Source organism: Typopeltis vanoorti, chromosome 8 (genome assembly GCF_054136105.1).
Source record: "Typopeltis vanoorti isolate ZY-2024b chromosome 8, IOZ_Tvanoo_1.0, whole genome shotgun sequence".
Classification (NCBI taxonomy): Eukaryota; Metazoa; Arthropoda; class Arachnida; order Uropygi; family Thelyphonidae; genus Typopeltis; species Typopeltis vanoorti.
Genome location: NC_143556.1, coordinates 59,411,815 through 59,435,672, shown reverse-complemented (window position 1 = coordinate 59,435,672; position 23,858 = coordinate 59,411,815). Strand labels below are relative to the sequence as shown.

At 37.5% G+C, this 23,858-nt stretch overlaps 1 protein-coding gene across 1 annotated transcript in view; it reads right to left on the bottom strand.

Annotated features, from left to right (window-relative positions):
* Positions 1–23,858, bottom strand: part of LOC150104025 (hemicentin-1-like) — a 427,367-nt gene that overhangs the window by 258,750 nt on the left and 144,759 nt on the right. Inside the window, exon 7 of the mRNA XM_090396384.1 lies at positions 16,738–16,889. Coding sequence (XP_090252510.1) covers positions 16,738–16,889 — 152 coding nt within the window. The remainder of the gene's footprint in view (positions 1–16,737; positions 16,890–23,858) is intronic.

Genomic DNA, 23,858 nt, shown 5'->3' with positions numbered 1-23,858 from the left:
ACATCTATCCCATGGCACAGAAACAAGCCGATATTAAGCAGATTCCAAAAAATAAAATAAAATAAAATAAATAAGATAAAAGTCTGCCACTGACCTAATGTCCTCACTTCAGTGCTCTCTGAAATAGTGAAGAAAATTAGCATCTTGCAACCTGGTGACCAATCAATGACCACCAATATAGATTCCACCATAGAGTATCTCCAACAACTAATCTTCTTGCTTACATCTTACACCTCTACACACACACACACACACACACACACACGCGCGCACGCGCACTACAGAAAGGTTTGTAGAAACAAATGGTGTTGCATGTGACTCTTGCAACACATTTCATTGGCTCTGGCAGAAAAAAGAGAGAGAGAGAGAGAGCGAGAGAGAGGGCTGTTCAAGAAACTTCTTTTTATGGTCCACCTTCCTTTGGCAGTAAGTAGCAAGTCATTACTGATCATTCACTGTGAGTAAGGTAAGGTATTCTCACTATATACATACACACTGTAAGTACAAAATTATACAGTTAGGTATAATTCAAAATTACTTAAAAATAAAATATATTCAGATTTCAATGTTTTAGTATCACTTACCCTTCATATCCTACATACAAATGACCTTTTCTCATTGATTTCAAACCCAATTCATAGTTTCCTGATGATAACTTTTTTTTTTAATGTCAATCCCACACATGAGATTTTCCAAAACCTACGACATTTTTAATTTATATTAGATGAACTTTATTGATATGTTTCATTGTCTATATGGCTGACAGCATCTTAAGGAGGTTCGTAACATAAGCATAACCTAACAATGTTTCCTATAATATCATGTTGGAGGCTTAATGGATTTTTTACAACACTCAAAAAGAATTAAAATAGAATTTAATACTTCCTATATTTCGTCCTAGTCACTAGGACATCTACGGGGATTACAAAAACAATTAATGTAACATGCACGCAAATATCATACAATACTAAGCTCAACCACGTGGGTGACACTAAAGTCCTATCTAGGTGGAGCGTCCTCTAAGGGTGGTAGTAGGTGGCCTGGAATGTAAAGTGGGACCGCTGGTGATGAGTGTTTCCCAAATCTTCAGAAGCTTAATGCAACCGTATTTATTAAGATTTGGTTTCTGAGAGCTGCTGCTTCTAAGAAAAGTCTCTCTTTCTTGAATTTGCTGTGGTGGAGCATGATGGTTTTCTTTCATGATACCCTGTGGGTGGTGTCCAAAACATGGTCAGCCAAGCCTGAATGGCCATAGTTTAAAGCCCTCACAGAAAATTTAATCTTGAATAATGCAGACATATTGGTAAGCTTTGATATCTCCTCTTTGTTTACCAATATTCCCTTAACTGACACCTTATCTCTCTTAGAAAAGGTTTTTCCCTCTGACATCTTTTTTCCTTTACCATTAACTCTGGGTATTTCTCTTGGAAGAACAAAATCTACAAGCAGATAGAGGGGAAGCCATGGGTTCCCCCCTCTCACCTCCCTTGCTAATTTCTATATGGAAGATTTCGAAAAACGAGCCATAGACTCAGCCCCACTCAAACCTTCTATATGGCTAAGATATGTAGATGATGTGTTCTCTATTTGGCCTCATGGCCCAGACACGTTAGACTCCTTCCTCAGTCATCTCAATGGCCTACATCCAAGAATCCAGTTTACTATGGAAAAGGAAAAGAACAATTGTTTACCCTTCCTAGACACCTTAGTCACACGCCTGCCTAATGATACACTTGCCTTCACTGTATACAGAAAACCCACACACACAGGCAGATACATTCACAAACTCACCACCACCACCACCCCTCTCAACAATATGGCATTATTAAAACTCTTGCCAAGAGAGCCTACAATCTTTGTTCCAGTGGAACTGCCCTCACTACTGATAACCACATACACAGCACTTTCCTCTCCAATGGCTACAGCGAACACAGTATCAAAAAAAAATAATCAGTTCCTCCCCCATTCCCCATCCTTCTCGTCAACAAGATTTTAAAAATGCCATCACCATACCCTACATCCGTGGCACATCCGAAAAAATAGCCAAGATACTAAAAAAGTACAACCTACACACAGCATATAAGCCCCACCGCAAACTTGCTACCCTTATCCGTTCTACAAAAGATCAGCTCCCTCCTCTCTCTCTGCCTGGAGTTTACAAAGTACCCTGTTCCTGTAAGCTTGCGTACTTTGGACAGACAGGCAGATCAGCATCCATCTGCCTGGATAAACACAAGTCTTACATCTGTAAACACAACTATGGCCATTCAGGCTTGGCTGACCATGTTTTGGACACCACCCACAGGGTATCATGGAAGAAAACCACCATGCTCCACCACAGCAAATTCAAGAAAGAGAGACTTTTCTTAGAAGCAGCAGCAGCAGCTCTCAGAAACCAACCAAATCTTAATAAATACGGTTGCATTAAACTTCCGAAGATTTGGGAAACACTCATCACCAGAGGTCCCACCTTGCATTCCAGGCCACCTACCCTTAGAGGGCGATCCACCTAGATAGGACTTTAGTGTCACCCACGTGGCTGGGCTTAGTATTGTATGATATTTGTGTGCATGTTACATTAATTGTTTTTGTAATCCCCATAGATGTCCTAGTGACTAGGACGAAATATAGGAAGTATTAAATTCTATTTTAATTCTTTTTGAGTGTTGTAAAAAATCCATTAAGCCTCCAACATGATGTCCTCACAGCACTTAAGCCTTTACACATACGTTTCCTATAATAACTTAACAATGTTTCCCAACTGCCACCATTTGAAATAGCAATTGTTGGAAATGTTTAGTTTTTTTGTTGGTTTTTAAGTTGGCCTGGTTGGCCGAGTGGTTAGTATACCTGTTCTCAAACCAACAGGCTGTGGATTCAAATCCTAACATGGGCATGGATGTCTGTTATTGTCTTTAGGTGGGAGATGAATTTAATCACCTGGTGTGAGACCAATGGTAGCTCGTGGCTTGAAATCATGGGTATGATGCAACTTTCGAAATATACAGACACACTGTAACAAAATTATACAGTTTGGTATAACTCAAAATTACTTAAAAATAAAATATATTCTTATTGTTTTATTTCATGAAAAAATATTGTTTATTATCGATAAAATTATACAGTTTAGTATAATTCAAAATTTCTTAAAAATAAAATTCATTCCTTTTTCTAATTTTTGGACATTACAATTAAATCCTGTAATTGTAATGTCCAAATATTTAAAGAGACGGAGTAAACACGATAAGCACTACGAACACTCTACTACTAGCACAAACTGCATATAAACAATAGTGGAACTGTGCAATGGACAGTGCCGCATTACGCTAATAGCTCACATCTCACTATGACGTGCATATGCTTGTGCATATAGCAATATGACACTGTGGTAAACACAGTGCCACTAGTCCTTCACCCTCCTAAGTATTACAAGATGGATTTTTCTTATTTTTTATACAAAATAAGAGAATTGTATAGGATTGTTGATGATACAATTAAATATTACAAGCAAATATAAACATATTAATAAATATATTTATATATTGAGAAAAATTGGGGGTGCTGCAGTTCCGCAGTGCCTATGCACGAGCCGCCCCCTGTGTGAGACCACCACTCAGCTTATTGGAAGCTTGAAGAAGCATGAAAAAGTTACATATTTGGTCTCTGGAGAAGGGTTTCTGGAGTAAGTAAGAAATAAATTAAAAATACAAAAATACATATAAAATTGAAAAAAACAGAAAAAAACAATTTGCCCATACATGCTTAAAAATGTACTATGGTTTGCAAATAACCTTTATGGGTGGGAGCAACATAAAAAAAAAAAATATATATATATATATATATACAGGCAGCCTTCGGTTAATGCCTCACTTCCGTTCTTGAAAAAACGGGTGTAAACCGAATAGGCGTAAAATAAACCTAATTTTAATGGGAGGTACAAAGTTATGTTCTGCACAATCAAAAACTATGCACATGAAGTATGTGTAACATTATTATATTTAAAGTTTTGATAACACATACATATATATTTGTTAAAATAAAATTATTAATAAAGAAAACAAAACAAAATTATATACAAAAAATATGAAACTTTGTAAAGATATTACATATTTCTATGTTGAAGTTCCTGGTTTCAGATCACATGCATTTTTTTTTTAAAAAAAAGTATCCAGTGTTAACTGCCTAGATTTTCTTTTTCTTTCTTTAAGGACTTCCGTGTAAGGTCAAATAGATGTAATTACACTCCTTTTTAAGTTCACACTCTGTTCCCAATTGTGGTCCATTTCGCAGAGTTCATCAGTCAATGTCTCCATGCTTGCAAGGGATACACTGTAAACTGGCCGTTTTTATATCTCTCAGAGGATCTTCTTCCTTTTCTTTCTCCTTCTTTGGATGTTGACTTAATTGTTCGACCAATTCTTTTAAGTCTTCATTGGAAAGCAGTTTATCATAGCTCTCCATCATGTCACATCTTCAGCTGTAATATCATCCAATCCCATCTATCGTGCAATCTTGGTAACATCTTCAATTACAATCTCTTCTTGCTCTAATTCCGTGAAGTCGTGCATAAATGCTGGAAGAAGTTTTCCCCATGCTCCTTTTAAATACTTTGCTGACACTCTGTTCCAAGCAGCTTGATGTTGATAATGCCCTTCAAAATATCGAATGACCACCAATAGTCTTTAATAATTTTTCCTGAAGTGTCCAAGACTCTTACCATTTCCATAAATATACGGAGGTAATAGGCTTTGAAGATTGATATAATCCCCTGATCCATCGGTTGCAAAAGCGATGTTGCGTTTGGAGGCATGTAAACAACCCTGACATCCAATGGTATTCTTACTTCAGCAAGGTTTTGAGGATGTCCAGGGGCATTATCCAAGAGAATCAATGCCTTGGCTGGCAAATCATTTTCTTTACAGAAACGAAGCATGGTAGGACAAAAATAATTTGTGTACCAATCTATAAAAATGTCTTGACCCAAGTTTCTTGTTCCATTTCCAACAGACTGGCAGCATGGCTTTTAGACCCTTGATGGTGCATGGTGTCTGTGAATGGTACACCAACATTGGTTTAAGCTTCAAAGTCCCAGAGACATTTGCATCCAACAATAGCATAAGTCAATCTTTTGAAGCTTTAAAACCTAGAGCAGAACATTCTTCACAGGAAATGAATGTGCGTGATGGCAAATTTTTCCAGTAGAGCCCAGTCTCATCAACATTAAAAATGAGATCAGGAGGATAACTTCTTTGTTCTACACAGTCTTGAAATTCTATAGGAAAAGCAGCCGCTGCTGCAACATCTACACTTGCCACCTCACCACATAATTTGACACTATGGCACTTACTTCGAGACTTAAATCTCATGAACCAACCTTTGCTTCCTAAAAATGTTTCTTCACCTCCATCTGTCTTTTTAAGATCCTCAAAAATTGTTTTTGCTTTCTCAGTCTGCATCAGGGGAATGTTTTTCTGATTCAATCATCCACCCATAATGATAATAATTTTTCCATTTTTCATAAAGTTTACCACTGCTATAACTTACATGTTTTGCATTTAGTACTGCCATAGATTGTTGTGCAGACTGTTTTATTCTATCTGCATTTTTCATAATCGTAGTAACAGTAGATGGAGGTAAGTTCATACTTCTATGTGCTAATGTCTGTAGAAGTATGGAGGTAAGTTCTACAGATATTATCACATGTCTGCCAATCTTCCGTTCTTCAAATCACCTCCATCTTCTTTTCAAGTGTGATTGATTTCCGCACCTTCTAAACACCAAGTTATGCTAACTTTTCTACACTTCTTTTATCAGACATGGTATGTAATTACAGACTTTATCAATTTAAATATGTATGTATGGAAATTGTATAAAGAGGGTGTGAGTAGGGGAGTGAGAGGCAGGTTTTTTTCGTGCAGAGTTATGAATGATTGGAATGCCTTGCCTGAGAGTGTGGTGTCTACAAGGATTTTGAGTGTGTTTAAGACATGGTATGGTGAGTTGTGTGTGTGTATGTGCGTGTCATAAAAGGACCTTCCAGATGAGTCTTTGACTCCATGATGTCTTGGGGTAATAATAAATAATAATAATAATAATATGTACGTAAAAAAAATTAAACAGAACAATTAGGTAGAGTCAACAGTAAAACTAGGTTTGATACATATACCTCATAGTAACTCAGTAAACACTCAAACACCAGACTGTCTGCTAGTGCCGTTTCTCAGTCAGACCACATTACAGTAAGAAAGCACAGGGATCCGTTGTTATTGTGAATAGGCATAAACTGAACCATCATAAACCGAAGGATACCTGTATCTATATATACACCTTCTGTCCAAAAAGAAACCAAACTTTTCGATGGCGCTGCCTGTTGTATCTTTATGTTGTCGAAAGCGGCAACCTTCATTAGTGTTGTGTCAACTGTTTATGATATTTGTTTCATTGGAAGCCGAGCTATAGTGCCAGGAGTCACAGTGTGTTTTGACGAACAGTCAGTCATCACGATATTCATGCCATATGCGACGAATTCTTTCTATCAATCACTTCAAAACTTCGAGATAAAACTCACCACTGACTGTTTCGCCAGCGGAACAAATTCTTTGTGGATAATTTGAATCCTTGGAATCGTAGAAACAAATCAGCATTGTCTTTACTTTTGACTTCTCCAAGTGACTTTTTTTTCCAATGCACCTCTTCTGGTGGTCTTCAGTCATCACTCTGGCCGTTTGTTTCAGGCTCATACTCAAAACACCACATTTTGTCACCAGTAACAATTGTTTCAAGGAGGTTTGAGTCCTTATGAGTGGTTTTAATGAGGTCCTTGCAGTGTTCAATTCGATACATTTTTTGATCGTCGGTCAACTTGTGGGGAACAAATCGCGAATTCAATTTACGAAGGTCCAAACTCTCGGTCAAAATGTTGTGCACAGTTGATTTTGGAACCCCAATTCATCTTCAATCAATCTCAAGGATGACTTCAAGTTTTCTTTGATGAAATCACGCACTTTTTGGATGTTAACTTCGCTCAGTCCAGTTTTTGGACAGCTCGGCTTTTCGTCGTCCTCAAGTGTCTCATGACCACTTTGAAATCACTTAAACCACTTGTAAACTTGAGTATGGGATAAGCATTCAGCACCGTATGCTTTTTGAAGCATTCGATACGTTTCAGTAAAACGTTTACCAAGTTTAACACAAAACTCAATCGCAGCTCTCTGCTTGAAACTCATTTCCCGACCGTTCGTCAAAACACACTGTCACTCTTGGCACTATAGCTCGGCTTCTAATGAAACAGATGTCATAAACAGTTGACACAACACTAAAGAAGGTTGCCGTTTTCGACAACAAAAATATACAACAGGTGGCGCCACTAGTTTCTTCTATTTTCGAAAAGTTCGGTTTCTTTTTGGACAGAGGGTGTACATATATATATATATATATATATATATATATATATTTAGGCCTACTACTCCCATAGTAGCAGTCCATACTGGGAGAGTGGACAATCACAAACATCCATGCCTATGAAGGATTTGAACCCGCATAGGCATGGATAGAAATATAGGCTGTTCATTCATTTTTATATATATATATATATATATATATATATATATATATAATCAGCTAATGCCTATTATTCCCATATACGGAGTAGCTCTATCTAACTTTTGGAGACTGAGTGGGCAGTTCAATCAACACTGGTAGCCAATCAGAGATAGATAGCTCAAGGCTATCACTATTTAAGCAGAACGCAGTGAAGTGATGGCTAACAAAGTGCTGCCATTTCATGGTACCTAACCCTAACACAACATTTTAATGTCTGAAAATAGTGTGGGTTCTACGGTCGATTTTCTTGAGTTTACAGGACAAAAAAAAACCGCTTGCCCATACCAGAGATCAACTAATTTGGGAACCGGTTGAAAAAAGGCTTAGAAAAAGTTCCTCTAGTCAGCGACTAGAACCAAACTTGTGACACTCTTTCTTTCAGCAGTTTAGTACTGAGGAGTACAAACACCACTTCCACTGAGCTACACAAGGTTATATATATATATATATACATAAACATATATACACGAGGGAGATCTGGAAAATTCTGATAAACACCTGGTACAAAATTGATATTAAAGCGACTGATATAATCGCAAGATAGCACGTGTAGTAACAGAGTTATGAATGTAACTTATGTTCTTATATTCTTATATCCTCATGTGTTCTTTCTTGTGATTATATATAATACAGAAGCTGTATTATATATCTAATCTAATCAAGTCCATGGGTAAAAGTGCATGTGGAAAACTATTTCAAACCACATAGGTAGAATGAATGGAGGAGGACAATGTTGGTTTGGTATGTTTGGAGCTAGACAGTGAATAGATGATCACCAGCAGTTGCTTAAAGGAAGTGGAGAAATGATGTCAGTGCAGTAGAACAGAATCCATAAAAATATCTGTATTATTCTAATCTCCTAGCTGTTTTATAAATACATGTGGTAGACATAATAATACTTTGAAAAACTGGTTTACTACATCAGAGAAATTATAATTTATTAAAAACTTATATATTTCACTCACTATAACATGAGCATCATTCAGCATTCTCAAGGCTTCATTCAACAGCCACATGGTCCAGTACATAACAGATGGATTATAAATTTAACCAATAGGTTTTTCATCCAGGAAGAGCGTATTATCAAAAGATCTATTAATGTATTAATAGATGCATTATCAAAACATCAAGTGTATTATCAAAAGATCTGGATTTTGCATCTTCATCTCAACAAATACCTTATTTATTTCTTAAAAAAAGTGGTTCATGTTCGAGATCTAAACATTGGAGTAGGAAATGAATCCCATCAGAAATATAGAAACATTTTTGGAAAATTTGGAGAAAAGGGCAATGTTAATAATAACAGTGGTAAGTATCTGTTGGATTTCAGGATATGGACTAGCCATTACTAACACCATGTGCTAACATTAAGAGGTGGACAAGTTCACATGGGGAAAAGAGACACAAGAAATAAGAAAACCCTCACTGACTGTCATTGTTGACATGGCTAACTTCATGATGGTTCAGCATACAAGAGTGTACAGAGAATTTGAAATGGGAACTGGCATTCATTTGGTTTTGAGTAGGATAAAAGCAAATATCATATTGAAAAGAATAGTATGTAACAAAGTTTTAAAAATAATTAAAGATGCACAATTTTTACATATAAACTGTACACTCAATTGCACAAGCATTATGGAAGGGGAAAAAAGGAACAGTTCAATCACAAGAACCAAACTGTTAAAGTCACAATCGTAAATACTGAAAAAAACATTGATTAAATCAGCAAGAGAGGTCTGTGATGAGGTTGTCTGCAAGGATAGAAAAATCCAAACTACATAGTGGACTCAGAAAGCAAAAGAGGCAGCAAAAGTAAAGAAAGTATAATGAAAGTTATTATTATTATTATTATTATTATTCAGGCCTCCATGGAGTCAAAAGACTCATCATGGGAGGTCCTTCCAAAGAAACGCAAAGTCTATCAAGACTCGTTGAGGACGGTGCCCCCCCCACCCCAAGAAACACAAAATCTATCATACCGCTGCTTAAACTCATTGACCATTCTCGCTCTCACCACTCCATCAGGCAATGCATTCCATGGTTCAACCATCCTCCACTCTCCACGCAAAGAAACCACTCCTGCTCACGGTTTCCTTTCGTAACTTCCAGGGATGGCCTCTTGTCATCACTCCTTCCCGCTGTTCGACCAAGCTAAAGAACTCCCCCAATGTCAACCCTGTAACCACCTCTCAACAGTTTAAAAGTCTCAATAATATCACCTCTCCTTCTTCTTCTTTCCACCAAACTCTGCAGTCCACATTCCCTCAGCCGATCTTCATAACTATCATTGTACAGTGCTGAAACCATCTTTGTTATCTGCCTTTGTACCATTTCCACAGTTAATTTATCCCCCTTCAAATCCTGGGGACCAAATCTGAGAACAATAGTCCAAGTGTGGTCTGATCAGGGTCTTATACAACAGAATGATAACTGTTTTATCTCTGCAGGTCAGCATCCTTCTCATTATTGCAGCAATCCTTTGTGTTACCTTCACCACTTTTGCAATATGTCCCCTTAATTTCAATTTTCTATCAATCATCAACCTCAGATCTCTTGTCTTCCCTACTTCCTCCAGTATAACCCCTCCCATAGAGTATGCAGTGTCCCATCGATGTTTCCCAAACTTCAAGACCTTACATTTTGCTGCATTAAACTGACATCCCCATTCATTTGCCCATCTATCTAGCTTATTCAAATCCTCTTGCAGGACTGCCGCATCTGTACTATTACTAATAATCCTTCCCAGCTTTGCATCATCTGCAAACAACTGAATATCCCCTTGCAATCCACTGACAATGTCATTGATATAAAGGTTAAACAATATAGGCCCCAGTACTGAGCCCTGTGGGACCAAACTTGTAACCCTCTGCTTCTTCGAAACTCACCTACCATACACAACTCTCTGATACTTATCGGACAGCCAATCCTGAATCCAGTTGACCAATCTGAGATCCAGACCCATGTGCTGCAACTTAAATATCAGCTTATCATGTAGCACCCTGTCAAATGTCTTCACTAAGTCTAAGAAAATGGCAGTATATGCCTTTCCCTCATCTAATGCTCTTGTAACTTTATCATAAAAGGCTAGCATATTGCTAAAAAAAGAGCACCCCTTCACAAATCCATGTTGACTCTCACAGATAACATTACCCTCATCTACCCAATGCTGTATACGGTCCCTCACTGCTTTCTCTAAGATCTTCCTAACTACTGATGACACACAAACTGGCCTATAATTAGACACTTCCACTCTGTTACCGAGCTTATGCAATGGCACTATCTTACCTTCCTTTCATTCCATGGGCACCTTTCCTGCAGCCAGACTTTCACTGAAAAGCCAGGTCAAAGGCACTGTCAGTTCCCTAGCACATTCTGTCAAAACTAACTCGTGGTGAAATACCATCCAGTCCCAAAGCTTTACTGATATTCAGAGTACTGAGTATTTGAAACACACTCTCCTCCTATACCTCTAAACCTCAAACCTGTCCAATCCCTCTAGCATTAAAACTGACTCCTCCAGGATGAAATACTCCAATAAAGTGTTTGTTGAACAATTCCACTATGTCCTCTGCATCAGTCACTCTATTACCATTTTTATCCCACAATATCATTCTTCCACAGTCATTTCTCCTCCTACTAGTCACATATCTAAAAAAATCCCTAGAATTTTCTTTGGATCTTAGGGCCAATCTCCTCTCATATTCCAGTTTCGTCTTCCTTACCATAGTCATTCTTCTGGCCTGTGTCTTATACCCTTCACCTGTCTCCTTATATCTCTTCTATAGCCTCTTTTTCCCATGCAATTCCTGTTTAATTATTGTTTGTCATCCACTTTACTCCAAATTGTGTCCTCTTGTTCACTCGTGGTATATAAAAAAAAAAAAGTTGCCTCCAGAATCCTCAAGTTACTAGCAAATAAGTCAGCAAATGCTCTACAAGAATATTGAGAAAAATGTTGACAGTTAAGCTATGTGTGAAAGCTAAACAAAAGTCATGGGAAAACTTCAGTAAGAATGTAAAGGGTAAATATCACAAAGGCGGTAAAATGTTCTGGAAGCTATTGTAAAACCTTAGAAATGGAGGAAAGAGTACTGAAAAAAGAATCAAAGTTGATAAATGTGACATGAAAACTAAGGATAAGGATATCCAATATGTCTGGTGCAATTACTTTGAAAGACTGTTAAATATGACAAAACTTTGACACAGCAGTGACAATACTTTCTATTACTGTTTTGAGAAGTCCCCCTTTCATTTTTCAATGTCTACAAAGTATTTCAGCTTTCTTCCATAAATATCTTTAAGGAGTCTTAAAGTTATGCCAATCTTTTCTAGCACCCATACATTCATTTGAATGCCTTTCAGTATACGATATCCTTAACAGCCTTCTGTAACACTACATCTCAAAAGCAGCTATTCTTTTGCTATCAGATTTGTTTAGGTTCCAAGTCTAACATCCATAAGTCATTGTTAAAAAAAAAAAAAAGAAAAGCTGCATCCAGAATCCTCAACTTTGTTCTTGTGTTGATAGACAAGTCTCTGACTGTTGTGTTAGTCATTCCTAGCCTCTTCTTTTTTCTGATGTCTTCTGAACAGCAATTCTTCACATTAATAATGAATCCCAGGTACTTGAACTTGCTGATTATTTCATTTCTCTGTTAAAGTGCACTTATTTCTCAGGAGCTTCCCTGTCAATACTTCCTTTCAGAACCATAATCTTTGTCATGCTTGGATTGAGTCAAAGTCTGTTCTTACCGATCTTGATGACTGATATTGATTTTATTAAGGATTTGTCTTAGTACATTCTTGTCATTGAAAAGGAGTACAGTATCAACCTCAGATTGCTGATCAATCTGCCACATATCTTAATTCCTGTGTTAAGCTCATCCAATACTACAGTCATTACCTCCTTATTTGTGGTTTTGCTTTCCATGGTTTAGTTACCCTCGATCAACTGAGGTCCAAAAATGTTAAATGGAAAATTCCAGAAATAAACAATTCATATGTTTTAAATTGCACAGCGTTTTGAGTAGCATGATGAAATCTTGTGCATCCCACCCATGATGTGAATCATCCCTTTGTCCAGTGTATCTACCCTGTATATGCTACACACCAGTTACTCACCTAGTAGCTGTCTTGGTCATCTTTCTTCAGACACCCTTCTAATAGAAGAATTTTTTTAAAAATCACATATTTGTTAAATGATATAAAGAAATCACCATCAAAAAAAATCGATAAATATCATTCTTTAATCAGAGTAAAATCTGACCTTCAGAGGATTCCCATATCCAGCCTTAAAGGGAGCTCTGAACAAACAGCAAATATTCTCTACAAACACAATCTATTCACTACTTTCAAGCCAGTATGAAAGTTACAAGTATTATCTTCCTTACTACCATCTAGTATGGATAAATTGCTACCACTATCCTTACCTTAACAAGTACCTTGTTCCTGTTGACTTGGCTACTTAAGACAGACTGGCCATTCTGGGGAGATCAGAATCCAAGAACATCAAGATTATATAAGATTTCTAAAATCAGAGTGTTAAGGCTGTGCATTTAGTGCCATTGACACTAAACATACAGTTCATGGGGATCGAACCAAGATTTTGCAGTACAACAAATTTAAATTAGACTGTCTATTTCTCTTTGTCATTGCCCTAATTTTAATTGAGAAGACTGCATGCCTATCTCCAAGTTTTATGAAATAATTGCTATAAATGAGTGAACGACAGTTAGTGAACAAGATAAATGTGATCATTATGGGTGATTTCAATTATGGTGATATAGATGGAATGTAGAGATAGCATTTGGGTATAAGGAAAATTAATTTCTTGAGTTCTTGAGAGACAACCATCTTAAGCAGTATATAAGTTTGAGGGCATGAGGATCAACAGTCCATGACTTAATCCTTTTTCATCAGAGGATGTGATTGCAAGTGGGGTGTTACATATTCCCTGATATATAACAGTGTTGTTACATATCAGGGGATATGTAACACCCCATGTGATCACACAAAGTGTTACATATATGATCACATGAGTGGTTGCCATTCATAAGACCTCTGTGAGGAAAGAATATATATATATATGAAACTACAAGGCCAAAGAAACTTAGAAGACAGCTTGCTGCCATAGAATGGAATGAGGAATTAAGTGGAAATGGAATAAAGAATGCTTGGAACTACCAAGGATGGATTACTTAACAACATCAGTCTGTAAATGTATTTCAAATGTCAAAAGGTTGAATAGCTAGATGTCCATAAATGAAGGGATAAAGCATAAAATCTGGAAGAAGGTATTGTGGAGGCAGCACAAGATGAATAATGATGATAATAATCTGTTAATTAATGGTAAATAAAACAAGATTAAGTTGTAAACTAATCTTAAATTTGCCAGCCTGGTTGGCCGAGTGGTTAGCATATCCACTCTCCAGTCAAAAGGTTGAGGGTTTGAATCCCACCATGAGCATGTATGTTGTGATTGTCTGTGAAAATACTAGTGGTGGTGGTGGTGGTGGTGGTGGTTGGCAGTAGATACCGTTGGTTTAGTTGCAGGTCGTTGTAGTTGGTGGATTGAGTGGTAGAGACAGAGAGCTGTAGAGTAGGAGCCCTCATGCATTGACTCCTTGGACTCTCTGGAGATGTCATGTAATAATAATCAGTTGCACAAAGTATACTGTGATTATTACTAATAACATCAGACTTCTATGGAGTCACAGATTCAACCTGGGAGGTACAAATGATTACAAACGCTATCACAGACACAAAGCATATCAAAACCATGCCTTAAACTCATTCAATGTGTCTGCATTCATAACACACTCAGGTAGCATTCGATAACTACGCTGCATGCAAAAAAGCTTCTCCTCACTCCTTTGATCACACCTCCTTATACAATTTCCAGGGATGACCTCTTTTTCTACATCTCTTGCTCATATCCTAATAAAATTTCCTTCCATGTCAACAACTCCTGACCAGCTTATATGTCTGAATCACATCCCTCCCCCCACTCCTTTTATTCGTGAGACTTTGCAAATTACATTCCCCTCAATATCTTCATACTTCACATTCCAAGAGCCAATTATCATATATGTGAACCTTCTCTGAACCCTTTCTACCATATCCTAATCACCATGAAAATCAGGTGGCCAAATTTGTGCATATTAGACAATGAATCCTAACCTCATTATTTCTGCATGTCAAGTTCCTCTTCTGCATCATATTACAATTATCAAATGTGATGATTTCACAAATTGTGCAATGTTGCCCCCCTGAATTTCAGATCCTTATACGCTAGCATTCTCAGATCTCTCAACTCTTTTACATCCTTCAAAGTTATCCCAGCAAGTGCATCCCATTGTTGCTTACCAAATTTCAAAACCTTCAAGTTTGCAGTTCCACTCATTCATACAATCTATTCAAATTCCCCTGCATGGGCACAACAGTTGCTTGACACTTCACTGTTTTCCTCAATTTTGAATCATCTGCAAACAGTTGCATATCACCAGTTAAACTTGTCTCAATATCATTAATATATAAGTTGAACAACAATTGTTCCTCAAGGATGACAATTAAGCCATCCTCTCCCATTTACTGTACACTTGAGTTTCTAAAGTATTTGGGAAATAATGTTTTTTTTTTATTTTGAGTATAAAGAGTATACCTAAATTGATACTAAACTGGAGTAGTTTGGATTGGATACTAGATTAGTGAGCTGGAAAGGTGATTGGCTGTTAGACAGGTCAGCAAGTTGTGTATGGTGACTTGGTATCCCTGAAGATAAAAGTCACCTGTCATATCCTGAAGAGGTCTGTTTTGGGCCGCTGTTATTTAACTTTTATATTATTGTTACTGAGATGGGTTTACCTGGAGATATACAACTGTTTGCAGATGATGGGGAGAGTGATGATGAATCAAGCAGATGGTGTAGCCTTACTGGAGTTCTTGAAATAGATGGCATGAGTAGTTAAGTGAGTGGAACTATCAGTTCAAGGCTGCAAAGTATAAGATTCTGATATCTGGTATTCAACAATGGGATGCAAAATATACACTTGCTGGTAAAAGTTTGGTCATGACTGAGTAAACAACAGACCTGGATGTAGTGATAGTGGACAGTGATCTTAAGTTCAGAGGTTACAGTGCACAAAACGTGAAGTCATCATTTTAGATTATGGCAATGATGTAGAGGACCTTAATGCGCAGTAATATAGAGGTTATGGTTCCACTGTGTAAGGCCTTGATCAGCCTTCATATGAATTACTCTAAACAGATTTGGTCCTCTGGTTTTCATAATGAGGATATATTAGAAGGGTGTCCAAGAGAAGACTGACTAAGGTGGTAAATGGTTGGGATATGATTACTGACAGATTGAGGGACTGCAATTGCAAAGCCTCATGAATAGAAGAAGGAGAGAGAAGATGACTGAGACATTGCATCAGTAAGTGGTTGTTACTGGGTTAATGTGGAAGAAATGTTTCATAGAATGAGAGCAAGGGAAGAAGTATGATGGGAAATTGTATAAGGAGGGTGTGATTAATGACATAAGGGGTAAGTTCTTTGCATAAAAAGTAGTTGGTGAGTGGAATGCATTGCTTACATTCCACTCACCAATGAGTTTAAAGTAGAGTTATGGGTTTTGTGTGTGTAACTCGTGTCTCCCACAATGAGCCATTTGTTCATTTTTTTTTGTTTTTTTACTTACACAACTATAATCAGTTTCCTGGAACTTTAATAGTGTTTACTCCTGTTCAGTTAGCACATGAAAGTATACTCAAGGTATTTGACTCATTCCTGTGCTCTTGCTTTGAATGCTGTAACCAATTCTTTTGCTCTCTCCCTGAAACATGCTCATGTTACAGTGAGCAAAATATATATAGGATATTTTAATAAATTCTAATTTGCCTTACATATCTTAAACCATTTTAAGACATATAAGGCATCTAGTAACCAGAAATAAACCTTCTGAACTCAAGTTCCCCTACATCACATGACGCCTGAAATAGCTGTCATTCAAAATTTAGCAATTCCCTTTCTTTATTTCTTTCATTCTGTGCATTATTTCTTCACTATTCACTATTCATTTCTTCACTTCATTATTTCTCTGCATTATTTCTAAATCTATGTCTCCATAAGTATTACCTCATTATATGCATCATCATCACTAAGTGTTCTTCCATCTTTCATCCAAGTCAGCTGAGGATGTGGATTGCCAGTAACAATGCACTCTAAATGAGCTGGATCATTTTCTACTGATTTTGGATGGCTATCCACTGGAACAATAATTGGTGGCTCTAGAATTACAAAAAATGAAACATAATAATAACAAGGTTTTCATTGAAATACATACAAAACAACTATCAATAAAAGCATAAAAAATTACTTCAAATTAAGTGGATATTAAATCCAACGTTATTTCAAACCCAAATAGAGAAACTACAAGAGTTTCGTGCCGAATACAGAAACTATAAAAATTTCGACGGATCCAAGAGTAAGCAAACCTTTCATGACAGGAGCAACTCACAGTAAAGGCTCTCTATTTCAGTAATAAAAAATTACCTTCATTAACAGTAAGAAGTTACATGAATTTAGTTTTTTTAGAAGCATCTTTCACCATAAAAAGAGAAAAGAAATATTTCCTTCAATAACACTGTAAAATAAAATGACATTTCTAGAAAAATTCAGGGAAATATATAGCCTCTACATAATATTAATCTAGAAGGGCCACTTTGTACAAGTTGTGATGACATCACATCAGATAATGGCAACGATACCAAGGATCCTGAAATGCAAAAATAAAGAGGCTATGATGCCATTGTATAAGGCCTTCATCAAGTATCATATGGATTACTGTGCACAAATTTGGTCACTGGATTTTCATGGTGATGAGGATATGTTGGAGAGAGTATTCACAAAGGTGGTCAATGGTCTTTGGGATGTGGAATATGAGGACAGATTGAGAGAATATAAATTGCACAGCCTCATGAATAGGAGGAAGGGGGGGGGGATATGATTGAGACATATAAGCTAGTCAGGGGTTGTTATCACATTGACATGGAAGAGATTTTTCATAGAATGGAAGGGAGGGGTGGGGTAGAACAAAAGGCCAATGCTGGAAACTGTATAAGGAGGGTGTGAGCAGAGAGTGAGGAGAAGGTTCTTTGCATGGAGAGTGGCTGATGAGTGGAATGCATTGCCTGAGTGTGCTGTAAATGTGCACACATTGAATCAGTTTAAGGCATGGTTGGATGATCATTATGTGTAATAGTATGTACCCATGATGAGTCTCTGACTCCATGGAGGTCAGATTTTAATAATAAGAAGAAAAAGAAGAAGAAGAAAGTTAGTTTGCAACTTCTCATCTAGCCATGTTATCTTTCACTTGATAATATAACATCTAGCTTGATAATCTATTATTTCATACTTCACTGATGGATTTACTAACATAATTTCATTCTAAACATTTTAAATGTGTGTGTGTGCGTGTGTGCGTGCATGCGTGTGTGAAATGAATACTGGATAATTAATGAGAGCTCAATGGTACTATTCCCAGAATACTTGGAAATTTTTAGAGCAACATTCTGATTAAGATTGGGATGACTGCAAAGAACTTCAAAGCATGATATGAAATGCTTCACAATATGGTGAATTTGTTATCAGTTCCCCAGCAGTTCTTAATAGTATATCATGTGACTGGATGGAGAGTAGCAGAAATTAACTATTCTGTAACATTGTTCATTTCTTTTGAGGTTCATGTAATGGACCTTTTATGTACTCAAGTTGGTAACTAAGCTGATGTAAATGGAATTGGATGAGAGATTAATGGGTTGAATAGGCAAACAGCTCTCATATAGTTATCAGCAAGCTGTGTATGGTGGTGCAGAATCCCAGAAGAGGAAAGTGGTGTGCTGCAGGGTTCTGTTTTGAAACCATTGATATTTAATTTGTATATTAATGATATTGGGATATGTTTCACTGATGATATACAACTGTTGAAGATTCCTCATCATTCTCCCCAATACTGGGGAGAATGATGAGGAATCAAGCAGATATTGGGGACTTATAGGAGGACTTGAAATGATTGAATGCATAGGCAACAGTATAGAATTGTTAGTTCAATGTTGCAAAGTGTAAGATGCTGAAATTTGGTAGGCAAAAATAGGATGCAAAGTACACACCTGGTAGAGAAATTCTGAAGGCAGTTAACAAGACAAGAGACAGTGGAATAGTGGTGGTGGTGGTGGTGGTGAACAAGAATCTGAAGTTCAGAGATCGCATTGCACAAGTTGTAAAGTTGTCACATCAGATAATGGCAATGATGTGGAGGACCTAAATGTCCAGAGGAAATCAGAACCTCTTAATATCAAGAGGTTCTGATTCCACTGTATAAGGTCTAGATCAGGCCTCATATGGATTACTGTGCACGATTTGGTTTCCAGGATTTCACTGCGATGAGGATATACTGGAAAGGACATTGGACAAAGAAGACTGAGTAAAGTGGTAACCGGTCTTTTGTATGTAAATAAGCCTTGTAAATAGGAGGAAAAGAGGGGATATTATTATTATTATTATTACCCTAAGATCCCATGGAGCCAAACACTCATCTAGGAGGTTCATTCACACAGCTCATCATAGGCACATCTGAAACGCATTCAAATACTCTGCAGACACCACAATCTCAGGAAAAGAATTTCCATCATTCACAACTCTGTATGCAAAAAAACCTGCTTCTCACTCCCCTGTTCACCTCCTGCTTATACAGCGTCCAGGGAGGACCTTTTGTTCTCCCATGATCTCCCACTATTTTATGAAAAACATCTTCAACACTGATCATATACCAACTCCTTATCAACTTATACGTCTCTCTATATGTGGCCTAATCAAAGCCATATACAATGGAACCAGAATCTCCTTCCTTACTTCTACAAGTCTGTAGAAGATAACAGAATTCATTGTGTTGTCCTAAAATTTTGGCAATATGTCCTCAGATCCTTATCCACCATCACCTCAAGATCTATTATTTCCTCCACTTCAACAATATATCCCCACCATAGTAAATTCTACACCTCATCTTTGTTTTCCAAATTTTAAAACCTTACATTTTACAACATTGAACTGGTATTCCCCCTCTCATGCTCATTCACTCAGTCTATTCAAGTCTTCTTGTAAGACCACTACATCTGCTCTACTCCTCATAGTTTGTTCCAACTTTGCATCATCTGCAAACTACTGAATATCTCCATCCAAATCTTCCCCAATATCATAACATACAGGTTAAACAGCAATGGCCCTAAAACAGACCCCTGAGTCACACCACTAGTGACTTTCCTCTTCTGGGATATTGCTCCCCATATACAACTTCTGATACCTATCAGATAACCAATCTCCCATCCAATGCACTAGTCTATTATCCAACCTCATCCACTCTAGTTTGACTATCAAGTTATCTTGCGGTAATCACTTTGCAAAATCGAAGTATACTACTGTGTGTTCATCTGCTTTGTCCAATGAAGAGGTCACATTATTGTAATAAATAAGTAGATTACAAAAACATGACTTCCCTTTAGCTGTCCATTAAAGATAATACCATTGTTGTCAACCCAATTCTAGACCTTGGTTCTCACCAGTCTCTCCAAACACTTTAACCCACAACAACTGACACACAGATAGGCCTATAATTTGATGCTTGAGTTCTGTCACCTCCCTTATGAAGTGGCACAATATTGTCTTCCTACAACTCCTTTGATCATGACCCAGTGCAAGACTCATATTAAACAAATATGTCAAGAAGGTGGATGACTCCCTGGCACATTCTTTTAAAATATGTTTTGATACATTATCAAGTTCCACATCCTTATTACCATCAAGTTTGCTTCATTCCCCATATACTTCTTGCTCACTTAGAGTCGGTCTCTTCCTCTCATCATCAACTGCTCTCAAACTCTCCATGATGTACTACTTTATGAACTACTCATTAAATATCTTGACTATATTCTCTCTGCAGCAGTTGTTCTTATACCATTTTCTCCGAACAATGTCATCCTTCCATAATCATTCTTTTTTTTTTTTTTTTTTCTGGCTACATATCAAAAGAACTCCCTAGGATTATTTTTGGCTTCATTAGCTAACTGCTGTTCATACTTAACTTTTGCTACCCATAACAACCAGGTCATCCTCCCTGCCTGTTCTTTGTAATCTTGATGGAATTGATTATTACCACTCCTCTTATAGCTGCATGCATAATGCCTTTATGCTCTGCATCACATGCTTAATCTCTTCATTCATCCATCTCACCTAACTTATTTAACCTTGTGACTTTAAAATACATTTAGACACTGCTTCCACTAGACAGTTCTTGAATATCATCCAAGCTAAACTTATCTCCTTTCCAACCAACTCCTCATTCCAAGCTACTCCTACAAGCTGTCTCCTGAGCTTCACATAATCACCAGCCTCGTAGCTCCACATATATCCTTTTGCCAGAGAGATCCTGGCACTGCTGACAACCACCCAGGTAATCATTTGATGGTCACTCTCAACTGGAATGTGATTTGACCTCATAACATCCTCTGATGAGATGATCAAATACAAGATCCCCAATCCTGTGTGCCCTCTGTTACACACTGAGGTAGTAGTTGTTCCTCAAAAACTCAAGAAACTCATTTTCTTTACTTCCAGTTGCTATAGCCTCCATAGCACAATTGGAAGAATGACAGTACGTTGCGACCTTCAATTAGAAAAAGGCCTAAGTTCGATTCTCGTCATGATGGGAGGAATCTTTATATGGACTTTTTCAATCGAAGGTGAGTTAGCCGATCTCATATGGAGGTAGCAGGGTTTTTTGTCACGGAAAAACTCGGGTTTTTCATCCCACATATAGACAAATCGGCCCTTCAGAACACATGCAATTTACAGACAAAAAAATACTAGCTGTGGTGGTAGTGGTTGTGGGCAGTAGATGGTGTTGATGTAGGTGATTGGCAGTAGAAGTTCTGTGTAGTAGTGGAGACAGAGAGTTGCAGGTGTCCTCCGGGATGAGTCTTCGGACTCCTTGGAGGTGTCACGAATAATAATAATAATAATAATATCATCATAGCCTATATTGCCATAATTAAAATTGCCCAGAATGATCACCCTTTTCTTATTTGCTTGGCTAATTTGAATATACATTTCATGGTCACTACCATCCACATTACAGATCTATAACATCTGACTAAATATTTCATTCTTTTCACCTTTATTTCACAACATACTGCTTCAAATCCAAATAAAGCATTATGGACATAACTCTTTATTTCTTATCAATAACACTCCCTTTTCTATCTTCACCAAACACATCAGATGATTCCATCTCTATTCCTGTCAGGATGTCATCCTCATCCAACCATGTCTCAATTATTCCAACAATTCTTGGGTAAGCAGATTCAGAAGGGACACGTGGTGTGAGAGTGTTGAATCTTGTTATTGGTTCAGAGGATATATGCATAAGTAAGGTGTCCTCGTTACCTCCAATTGGTGAAAGCGATCATGTGGTATTGACTTGGGAGGTTGCAAAATCTGTGGATTTTTCTGTTAAGAAGGGGTATATACGGAACTACAGGTTAGACAATTATAACAAGCTTTGGAGTGAGCTTGCAGCAGTCCCATGGCAGAACATATTGCAGGGGAAAGATGGCAGCAGTGCATGGGATAAAATCAGTGGGTATCTGAGGAAAGCAATATCAGATTGTGTCCCCATGGTCAGGAAGACAAACAAGGTAGGCACTGGATGGATGAGAAGTAGTATCAAGCTTGATCGGCAAAAAAAGAAAATGTTATGAAGAATGTACAAGGAGAAATGCGATCAATACAGAGTGCAAGCTAGGAAGGTTACCAGCATAGTAAGAAAAGCTAAATCAGATTATAAGAAGACCTTAGCCAATGAGATCAAGGGTAATCCCAAAGAGTTCTTCTGCTATGTGGCAAGTAAAAGGAAGAATGACTTCGGAAGGATAACTTTAGTGGGTACTGATGGTATTGAGGGGACAAAATCAGATGTAATAGTCGAGTTACTGAGTGATCACTTTTCAAAAGTCTATCACCCAAGTGAGGATATCTCTGTACCTGTAGCAATAACTAATGCGAGAATAGAAGTTAAGAAATCAGAGGTATTTAATATATTGCAAAATTTAAATGCAAACACTGTTGTAGGTTTAGATGGAATATCAGCTCGGGTGTTGCGTGAATGTGCAAAGGAATTGTCAACCCCTCTTACTTGGATATTTAACTTAAGTTTGAACTCTGGTATGGTCCCTAGAGAGTGGAAATTAGGCAAAGTGGTTCCTTTGCATAAAGCTGGCTCTAAAACTGCAGTAGTTAATTACAGATCAATCACCATCTCAGGAGTAGTGGTAAAAGTATTGGAAAAATTGGTTAAACACAAAATTCAAGAATGGGTAGATCAGGATATGATACTCTATAGAGGCCAACATGGTTTTGTTAAAGGTAGATCCTGCGTTAGCAATCTATTGACTTTTTATAATAGAATGACTTCTGAGTTGGACAAAGGAACTGGCTACACAGTGGTACTTCTGGATTTTGCTAAGGCTTTTGAGAGGATACCCCATGGAACACTGTTACGCAAATTGGAGCAGATGGGAATGGATACTAAATTGGTGATATGGATAGGAGAATGGCTCAGGGAGAGATACCAGAAGGTGGTGTATGGAGGAGCCGAGTCCAGGATGAGACAGGTGACCTGTGGTGTGCCTCACGGCTCTATGCTTGGGCCATTGTTGTTTAATTTGTATATAAATGATATAGGAAATGGCTTAAAGGGAGGTATTCAGTCATTTGTTGATAATGAAAAGTTGGGTAGTGCAATAAAAAATCAAGCTGAGTTGAAAATTTGCAGGATGATTTAAATAAGCTGGTAGAATGGGCAAGAGGTAATGGATGTCAGTTCAATGTGGAAAACCGTAAAGTTATGCATTTTGGGATTAAAAGATTACCAGCTGTGTACTACATTGATGGAACAGAACTCCAAGAGATTGATAAGGCTAGAGACTTGGGGGGGAGGGTGTTGGAAGATAGGGAGATGAAGTTCAGGGCACACGTTGCTAAGGTGTCCAAGATTGCACATAGGATTACTTGGTTGTTGAGGAACACACTGACATCCAGAGATAAAGAGAATTCCCTTTATAAAGCATTGATACTTCCACATTTGGATTACTGTGCTCAGGTCTGGTCATCTGGATTCCGTGGAGATCGGAAGGCTGTGGAGA